At 52.7% G+C, this 10,146-nt stretch overlaps 1 protein-coding gene across 1 annotated transcript in view; it reads left to right on the top strand.

The window, feature by feature from the left end:
- The first annotated feature begins 703 nt into the window (after nucleotides 1-703).
- VPS16 (VPS16 core subunit of CORVET and HOPS complexes) overlaps nucleotides 704-10,146 on the top strand; it is a 23,637-nt gene continuing 14,194 nt past the window's right edge. Inside the window, exons 1-7 of the mRNA XM_026658401.2 lie at nucleotides 704-878; nucleotides 2,749-2,846; nucleotides 5,413-5,541; nucleotides 6,759-6,903; nucleotides 6,980-7,095; nucleotides 7,399-7,521; nucleotides 9,607-9,662. Coding sequence (XP_026514186.1) covers nucleotides 704-878; nucleotides 2,749-2,846; nucleotides 5,413-5,541; nucleotides 6,759-6,903; nucleotides 6,980-7,095; nucleotides 7,399-7,521; nucleotides 9,607-9,662 — 842 coding nt within the window. The remainder of the gene's footprint in view (nucleotides 879-2,748; nucleotides 2,847-5,412; nucleotides 5,542-6,758; nucleotides 6,904-6,979; nucleotides 7,096-7,398; nucleotides 7,522-9,606; nucleotides 9,663-10,146) is intronic.

Genomic DNA, 10,146 nt, shown 5'->3' with positions numbered 1-10,146 from the left:
GTCAAAACTTGGCACCAGTTAGGGTACATTCTCGGTAGGGTGCATGTTAGTTTTCCGGGGTGTTACCGATAGTGCACCGGGGGGAGGTTACTGGGCACCCAAAAGAGAGACGCGATTGGCTAGTTTTGTATTTAGCTAGAAATTCGGGGAGGTCACAGAGCACCCAGAAGAGAACCATGATTGGCTACCTTGCATTTAGCTGGCATCACGGGGGGGTGTCACAGATCACCCAAAGGAGAAGCTGCATTTAGTCAGTTTGCATCCAGCTAAAGTGACCTATTGCTTCACACCAGCGGTTATCATATTTCCCCAGCCATGAACATATTTCATTAGTGCTGCTGCTGGGGCTTTTCATTCTTTCCCTCCTTGGCCCCCCTCCCTTCTCTGGTCAAGACCCTTGACCGAGACTGGCAGAGAACATGACACTTAGTTTGGTTCAGGCTTGTGGCCTGCAGGGCGGGCCTATATGACGAGTCTTCGCCGATGTTCTGATCGGTGCAAGGGAGGCCAGCCAGGCCTATTCCCTCACAACCTGCTGAGCGGTGCTGAAGGCAGGGTGCTGCTCTGTGGAGCCCCTATCTGTCTCCATTGTTAGTTACCCTCCTGGTCTGTCATCCTGTGCCGTAGAGGTCAGCAGGGCGCCCTGCGAGTGCAGGGGACTGCTGGCACGGAGTTTATAGCAGGGTTGGGCCTTGCCGAAGGAATGGCTCTGGAGCTGACGGGGAAGGAAGAGCGAGTGATCCCTCTCAGGTCCCTAACTTCTCCTCTCGTTTGTTTGCTTTGCTGCAGGAAGTTTGAATTGTACAGCATGGCATGGAACCTGAAGGAGGATCTGCGGGATTGCCTGGTGGCTGCTGCACCTTATGGGGGCCCCATTGGTACGGCCAGGACAAGCAACCTCTCCTAATGGAGAGAGGGTTGTGGTGTGGGTTGTGTGACCTTGGATGTTCTCATTCTCCGAAAGCTGCTAGCTCTGCTCCAGGCCAGGGTGGGGGCTCAGTTTGCAGCAGGTCCATTTGGATCCTGAGGTGCCAGTTTGTCTTCCTGACCACACGTGTCCCTGTCTCCCCAGGGCAAATAGCCCCAGGGCTAGAGCTTTAAAGCAGGATACGTCGATTTCAACCAAAGGGATTGAAATCACTGATTGTAATCGTGGTTTAAATCAGCCAGCAGGAAACCTTGATTTAAATCATCCACTGGAATCGTATTTTGCATTTGTACTTTCTAGTTATTTTCCTAAAATAAAGATTGATTCTCATTGGTTGGTCACCATTTAAATATGTAGATTTCCAACTAAATTTAGCTTTTACCCTAAACGTCATGCTTCTTTTGGCTAACCAAGAGGCTACACTATATCTATATGCATTTAATTAAGCAATTCTATTTATTCATATTCTTAATTTTTACGTTTTTTATGAGGATGGAAAATGGTGAATGATGCATTTCTTATTTACTAGATGGTTAATTTTTTATTGTGATTTGGCTCAAGCTTTATTTAGATGGAAATTCATATTCAATTAAAATGCACAAAACCAGCATTTAATTTTTATTTAAGTAAGTAAAAATACCTTAAATGTGCTGTATACATAAGAAAAAAGTATCAAAGTTCATCAAAACACATTTTGCATTTAAACGTGATTTATTAAACAATAATAGGGATTGTGTCCATAGCGTCTGTTTGCCAGAAGCTGGGAATGGGTGACGGGATGAATCACTTGATGATTACTTGTTCTGTTCATTCCCTCTGGGGCACCTGCATTGGTCACAGTTGGAAGACAGGATACTGGGCTAGATAGACCTTTAGTCTCACCCAATATGGCCGTTCTTATGTTATGATCTTATTAAACAAAGGAAGTAAGTATTATCTTATCTTAGTGAATGGAACTGATTGTTTCTGGTTACCAACTCCTTCGGGATTTTAGAACTAGTAGATTTCATCCTCTCACACCTTGTTTTCTTCGTAGATTGGAAGAGGAAAACAAGCTTTCCTGCTTTTTCAACATCCATTTGATTTCTTCACTTTGAATGAACTAGTCATTGAACTGGACTAGTTGAATAAACTGAATTGAAGAAAACATTCTCTGCACCTGCTGTCAAAAGCCGGTTTAGCACTTCAGCAAACATTAGTTCCCAGTGCTTAGCCAGTGACTATACGAGTTCTGTGCTTTGACTTTCTTAAAAACCTCAGCAGCAAACATACTACTTAATGTTGTTTTTTGTATTTCATTTATTTTTATAGAGTGTAGTAAGTTTAGGCCCTAGTATAGGTTGTCAGTTCAAATTTAAGATTAAATAGGATGAACTTTTAAAAATAAACCTGCATTTAATTTTTTTTAAAGAAAATCTTTGATTTCCCCCCCCCCCCCTTTCACCCTGCTTTAAAGTGACCCTCTGTTAGAGTCTCGGTTGGGAAGAGGTTATTCTATGCCAGCCTTTGTGCAGAGTGCGTCTCCGCTAGACTTCTCACATCTTCCTCTGCAGCCAAACCCCGCAGCACAGGAGCTAATGGGGAGAACCAGGAAGGGATACTGACCAGACTAGGGACATTGTCTGAGCGGAACTGAGGGGCAAGGAAGGATTATGTAAATTAGGAGTGGGAAATGGTGAACTGCTCACCCGTGATGCAGGGGAGGAGGCTGAGCCTTGTCCCGCTGCAGTCCTGGGGAGCACGGGGCCTTTTGACGGTCTCCCGAGAGCAGGGTGGTTTGGGTTCCCTGTTGTTGTTTCACTGCAGATTGTCTCTTGCAGCTTTGCTGAAGAATAACTTCAGGAAAGAGAAGTCACCTGGTTCCCGACCGCTGCTGGAGATCTACTCGGCCTCGGGCGTTCCCCTGGCCAGCGTTCTGGTGAGTGCCTAGCTCGGTGTGGCCAGCTAGTGCCAACTCCCTGTGGGCCTGTCCTACTGGTAGCACCTGGACGCAGGCGATATCCTTTTAGCTCCACTATGTTCATAGAATCATAGAAGATCAGGGTTGGAAGGGACCTCAGGAGATATCTAGTCCAACCCCCTGCTCAACGCAGGACCAACCCCCAACTAATTCACTTTTATTTCCTTCCCGTGTGTCCCTCCGAGGTGTCTTCAGGAGCTTGGAACTGATTGGCCTGCGTCTGGGGCGGGAAGTCTGGAGCACAGGGCTTCCTAGGCTGCACAGAAGCAGTGACGTGTGTTGTGGTATCCCGCCTCCAGCAGTGGGCAAGGCCCAGTGCTTCAGATGCCAGTCTGACAGTGGCCTATGGGAGGAGGGGCTGGACACAGCCCGCCGACCCTGGCAGCAATCAGGAGACGTCCTGGAGTAGGAGGATGGATTATCCAAATTTTAGCTGTTATTTATTTCCAGTGAAGCCCACAATGCACTCAATACCGAACAGGCTCGGGCCCTGCCCCCAGGAGCTTGCAGCCGGGGTGGACTAGGACTTCCAAGATCATGTCTCTGCCACTGCCTTTCTGTGAGGCCTTGGGCTAGTCATTTAGCGTCTCAGTGCCTCGCTCCCCCATCGTCTGGTCTATGTTGATTTTCATAGAATCATAGAATATCAGGGTTGGAAGGGACCTCAGGAGGTATCTAGTCCAACCCCCTGCTCAAAGCAGGACCAATCCCCAACTAAATCATCCCAGCCAGGGCTTTGTCAAGCCGGGCCTTAAAAACCTCCAAAGAAGGAGACTCCACCACCTCCCTAGGTAATGCATTCCAGTGCTTCACCACCCTCCTAGTGAAAAAGTTTTTCCTAATATCCAACCTAGACCTCCCCCACTGCAACTTGAGACCATTGCTCCTTGTTCTGTCATCTGCCACCACTGAGAACAGCCGAGCTCCATCCTCTTTGGAACCCCCCCCCTCAGGTAGTTGAAAGCAGCTATCAAATCCCCCCTCACTCTTCTCTTCTGGAGACTAAACAATCCCAGTTCCCTCAGCCTCTCCTCATAAGTCATGTGCTCCAGACCCCTAATCATTTTTGTTGCCCTCCGCTGGACTCTTTCCAATTTTTCCACATCCTTCTTGTAGTGTGGGGCCCAAAACTGGACACAATATTCCAGATGAGGCCTCACCAATGTCGAATAAAGGGGAACGATCACCTCCCTCGATCTGCTGGCAATGCCCCTACTTATACAGCCCAAAATGCCGTTAGCCTTCTTGGCAACAAGAGCACACTGTTGACTCATATCCAGCTTCTCGTCCACTGTGACCCCTAGGTCCTTTTCTGCAGAACTGCTACCCAGCCATTCGGTCCCTAGTCTGTAGCAGTGCATGGGATTCTTCCGTCCTAAGTGCAGGACTCTGCACTTGTCCTTGTTGAACCTCATCAGGTTTTTTTTGGCCCAATCCTCTAATTTGTCTAGGTCCCTCTGTATGCTATCCCTACCCTCCAGTGTATCTACCACGCCTCCCAGTTTAGTGTCATCTGCAAACTTGCTGAGAGTGCAGTCCACACCATCCTCCAGATCATTAATAAAGATATTAAACAAAACCGGCCCCAGGACCGACCCTTGGGGCACTCCGCTTGAAACCGGCTGCCAACTAGACATGGAGCCATTGATCACGACCCGTTGAGCCCGACGATCTAGCCAGCTTTCTATCCACCTTATAGTCCATTCATCCAGGCCATACTTCTTTAACTTGGCGGCAAGAATACTGTGGGAGACCGTATCAAAAGCTTTGCTAAAGTCAAGGAATAACACATCCACTGCTTTCCCCTTATCCACAGAGCCAGTTATCTCATCATAGAAGGCAATTAGGTTAGTCAGGCACGACTTGCCCTTGGTGAATCCATGCTGACTGTTCCTGATCACATTTTAACGCTCTGGGGCAGGGGCTGTCTCTGACTGTGTGCACAGTGGGGCCCCAATCTCAGCTCAATCCTCTTCTGTAACAATGAATGAATACCGCAGCCTGGGGGAGCCAGAGCTAGTGCCCAGGGTCTGGGTGTGAGCAGCGAGGGAGGTGGTGGTACCAGCAGTGACAGAGGCGGTGACATGGGGAGGGCATGGCCGTGAGACGTTGACCTCCTGGAGGAGACAGACTGAGTTGGAGGCGGAGAGGCTGGGAAGGGAGGGACAGGTCAGCAGCAGAAGGATGCACTTGAAGCTGCATGGGGGCAATATGGGGAGAAAAGGAGGGGGCCTGTGGGACCCCATGGAGATGGGGATCAGCTGGAGGGGGAGGAGGAGAACCAGGGCAGGGTGGAGTCATGAAAGGCCAGGGACAGCCAGGTGCCAAGGAGGAGGGCCTGATGGCTGGGGTTGGAGCAGCAGAGGCTGGAGGCCCAGAGAGGTGGCTTATGGCTCCAGCTCTGCTGTGCGGGCTGGTGTGAATTCCGCAGCGTAGTTACAGGGGTTTCCTGTCACTGTATGAAAGTGACCCCCCCCGGGCAGCGGGACTGATGTGCTGGGCGTGGTTCTGTCCTTCCCCGCAGTGGAAGAGCGGCCAGGTGGTGCAGCTGGGTTGGACTGCCAGCGAGGACCTGCTCTGCATCCAGGAGGATGGCACCGTCCTCATCTACAACCTCTTCTGTGAATTCAAGCGACACTTCAGCATGGGCAACGTGAGTGCGGATGGCGCGGGCTGGGTGGCTTCGTTAGCGAAGGGAGGCTGGGCTGGTATTTGGATCAAGAAAGTGAGAACCAGGACTTCTGGGTTCTGTTCCCTGCTCTAGACGGGAGTTGGGGCTGGGAGCGGGGGTTCTGGGAGCCCTGGACTCCTGGGTTCTATTCCCATCTGTGGGAGGGACTGTGTAATCTTGTGGTTAGAGCATGGAGCCATGAGCCAGGACTCCTGGGTTCTCTTTCTTTATCTGCCATTAATTGCTGCATGACCTGGAACAAATTCGTTCCACTTGGGACTTTGTTCTCCTTTTTGGAGCTGAGGAGTCATGGCCCGGGCCTGGCCTGGCTCCCAGGGGATGATGTGAGGCTGACTCTGTCGCTGTGTGTACCGTGCTTTGACCCCCGAAAGGCGCTGGCGGGGGCAGAGGGGAGGGGACTGTGTTCCGCTTGCCAACAAACTGGCACATTATATGCCTTTGACTGCGCTGGGGATGGTGAGGCTCCCAAATCCATCCTTGGCCTTGGATCCACGCATGAGTCACTGCCTGGGCCCTGGGAGGGGGCAGCCAGGAAGCTGGGCACGGCTGTCACTGGGGCTGCGAACTGGCCTGAGGGACCCCGGAGGAGCTGTCGTCAGGTTAGGGCCCCACTCATCTCGGAACATCCTTTGAATCGAGGCGCGAGCTTTGCGCGATTTCAGGTTGGCTGGGACGGCAGGTGTCCCTTGGGCAGAGCTCCCGCTGAGCCTTTCCTGAGGAGGCAGGGCGGAGCTGGGCTCACAGTATGAGCTGGAAATGCGGTTGTGCAAATGGCATCTCTGCCGTGCTTCTCAGGAGCCCTGACGGTGCCAGGAGACTGGGGTTCCTGCTGGTGCCGGGATCTCACCCGGGCGCTGGGCTCTCCCCGCCTCTTGCACCGTGACTGCAGTACCGGGGGTTTAGCTGACAACCGCGGCAAAGAGGCCTGAGGCCTTGTATCGCCGGCTCACCCACCCCCCAATAGGCTGGTCGGAGTGAGAACTAGCTAGCGGCAGTGCGGGCTGTGGCTGTAACTCGGAGCCATGCGGTAGAGCGAGAAGGGGCTGCCCCAGTCCCTCATCCGGCCGTGACCATAGTTCAGGGTCTCATTCTCTGGCCCCCGCTGGCGATCCCATGCTCTCCCCAGTCTCCGTGGCGGTCCCTGGGCCATGCCCCTGTCTCTCTGTCTCGTGGCTCAGGAGGTCCTGCAGAACCACGTGCGGGAGGCGAAGGTTTTCCACACGGAGTACGGCACAGGCGTGGCCATCCTCACCGGAGCGCACCGCTTTTCCCTCACCACCAACATCGACGACCTCAAGCTGCGCAGGATGCCGGAGGTACCAGGTATGCCACCCCTGCCCCCGCCCTTTCCTTCGGGGCTGGGCAAGGGGCCTGACCACCTGTGTCTGCCCTCCGGCAGGTCTGCAGAAGCTCCCCTCCTGCTGGGCCGTCCTGTCCCAGGACAGAGTGACCATCATCTTGTTAGCCATTGGCCAGGACCTGTACCTCCTGGACAACACGTCCTGCTCCGTGGTGGTGAGTGAGTGAGCGAGCGACAGGGAAGCAATCGCTGGTGGGAGGGGCCAGATCCAGACCTGGAGACCAAAGGCCTCTACCTCCCCGCACAGCTGGTAAAGCCCGCGCTTGCCCTCCCCTTGTGTCCCTGGGGTGGCACTGCCGCTGCTCACAGGCTGGAGAGAGAACAGCGCTCTCCGGGATTCTGCCCTTTTCACAGGCACTAGTGGTTCAGTGCCAATCCCCCCAACCTGCGCCCTGCTGAGCTGCTGCTGTGTCCGTCTGTCCCTTTATCACCTCTGTCTTGTTCTCCCTGCATTGTAGACTCCACCTGGCATCAGCCCTCACGCTGGCGCGTACGTGCAGATGGCAGTGTCCTTCAACTACTGCTACCTGGCCCTGTTCACCGACACGGGCTCTATCTGGATGGGGACGTCCTCCTTGAAGGTGAGTGCTGCCCCTCGGGCGCTGCCTGTCCGTCACATAATGTGATGCAGACAAAACTACACAGGATCGTTTTAGGGGGCAAGACAAAGATGCCACATTTATTATGATAACGCAATTTGATTTATGACCAATAACTAATACCTATCTCCCCCCCTACACACACACACATCCATCAGATGTTCTGCGGTGGCTGCATAGTTACCAGTCCTGAACATAGCTTGAGTTCGTGGCTTGAGTTCGCAGCTTGGGTTCGTAGCTTGTGGCGGTAACTGGCCAGGAAAGCCGGGCACAAGGAAGGGCTGGGTTTCTTTTGGGCATGCACCGATGCCCTTCCATGTTGGCAGCAGAATGTTACCCTCCAAAGTCTTCCATCTCACCCATCCTTTTTTGTAGGCTTTAGTTTGAATCCAGAGTCTATGGGTCTTGCTGTGTCACGCTGCCTCTGGGTTTGGTGATTGATCACCCGGCAATTGCAGATGTGACTTTCAGCCTGGGACCTGGCTTTGATGTTCCTTCTATTGCACCTTTGTTTTTTTCTTTTTAGGGTGGATTCTTCTTACTTTGTTAGGGCTCTTGTCTGCATCTTCAGCCATTGGTGTTTGAACTCTATTTAATCAGGACAGGCTGGTGCTGGAGGTTGATTCCATTATCCATACATCCCTCATTCACACATTTAAACTAAGCTAATAAGATTACAGCAGGGTTTGCAAAAATGAAGGTTGCAGCAAGCTTACAAAATGGAGTGAGCATTTGTAAAATGGGGTTTGAATTTACAATATGGCAAACAGTGAACAGAAGTAGACAAGTGTAGTGAATGGCGAACAGAAGTTACATTACTGAAACAGTGCAAGTCTCAGTGATTTAAGCAGGAATTGGATTGACAGTGAAACTTACAAAGGCAACTGGCTGAACGCTATGGCTCTTAACAAGCATCTTAATTGTCAATTAGCCAGTTATTGGGGTAACCGGTTTTATGAATGAATGTTGTTTCATTCATAAAACTTTACTTATGAAGTTACATTAATAAAGTGAACAATTAAAAGCAATTTCATTCATCAGTTCTACATTGTCAGCCACTAGGCTGGGGGAGGCCGTGGCTGCAGTCTGCTCTCGTGAGTCCCCGGAGCCTGTGGTACAAGCAGCTGGGTCTGAGACAGCCTCAGTGAATCATAGAATCTCAGGGTTGGAAGGGACCTCAGGAGGTATCTAGTCCCACCCCCTGCTCAACACAGGACCAACCCCAACTAAATCATCCCAGCCAGGGCTTTGTCAAGCTGGGCCTTAAAAACCTCCAAGGAAGGAGACTCCACCACCTCCCTAGGGAACCCATTCCAGTGCTTCACCACCCTCCTAGTGAAAAAGTTTTTCCTAATATCCAACCTAGACCTCCCCCACTGCAACTTGAGACCATTGCTCCTTGTTCGGTCATCTGCTACCACTGAGAACAGTCTAGATCCATCCTCTTTGGAACCCCCTTTCAGGTAGTTGAAAGCAGCTATCAAATCCCCCCTCATTCTTCTCTTCTGCAGACTAAACAATCCCAGTTCCCTCAGCCTCTCCTCATAAGTCATGTGCTCCAGCCCCCTAATCATTTTTGTTGCCCTCCGCTGGACTCTTTCCAATTTCTCCACATCCTTCTTGTAGTGTGGGGCCCAAAACTGGACACAGTACTCCAGATGAGGCCTCACCAGTGCTGAATAGAGGGGAATGATCACGTCCCTCGAACTGCTGGCAATGCTCCTACTTATACAGCCCAAAATGCCGTTAGCCTTCTTGGCAACAAGGGCACACTGCTGACTCCTATCCAGTGGTGCAATGCTGGCTGGGGCTTGCCTAGCTTTGGGCTCTTGGGCAGAGCAGATGGAGCAGAGCCGTACCCTGGTCTCCGTGTGGACGTGGCGCTGGTGTTCCTGGGGGCGCAGACAGCACCGCGGTGCTAGTGACCAGCTCAATGCGGCACGTGGTGCCGGGAAGGTTCCTACAGCTGCCCTGGCGGAGGATCCTGATGTCCCCGTCTGAGCAGAGCCTGCGCTCCTCTTACCTCCCAGCCGTACGTCCCTGTAAATCGCGTCTCTTCCCCTGCAGGAGAAGCTGGGTGAATTCAGCTGCGATTTCCGCACTCCGCCCAGACAGATGGTTTGGTAAGTGGGGCTCTTGTTTTGTTCTGGAATGGGGCATCTCCCCCCCCCGAGCTATCTGGGCCCCCTTCCTCCTCTGGGGCGCTGGTCTGGAGCAGGTACCTCGCCAGCGGCTGTGTGGCTCCAGGAGGGCGCCGATGCTGCCGTGGGCTGAGTGTGACTCTGGGAGGCTGGCGGGGAGGTTTGGGAACGTCTGCGGAGCGGCAGGAGCGGGCTGCAGCGGGCCAGGGAGTTTGGCCGAGAGGGACTGTGCGGAGGGAGACTGGCGGGGAGGTTTGGGAACGTCTGCGGAGCGGCAGGAGCGGGCTGCAGCAGGCTGGGGAGTTTGGCCGAGAGGGGCTGTGCGGAGGGAGGCTGGCGGGGAGGTTTGGGAACGTCTGCGGAGTGGCAGGAGCGGGCTGCAGCAGGCCGGGGAGTTTAGCTGAGGGGCTGTGGGGCTGGGCACAGCCTCACTCCAGTGTGTCCTAAGGGAACAGCCGTCTCGTTG

Source organism: Terrapene carolina, unplaced genomic scaffold, assembly GCF_002925995.2.
Source record: "Terrapene carolina triunguis isolate 2854851 unplaced genomic scaffold, T_m_triunguis-2.0 Scaffold438, whole genome shotgun sequence".
Classification (NCBI taxonomy): Eukaryota; Metazoa; Chordata; order Testudines; family Emydidae; genus Terrapene; species Terrapene triunguis.
This window is presented reverse-complemented; position numbering and strand designations above follow the sequence as displayed.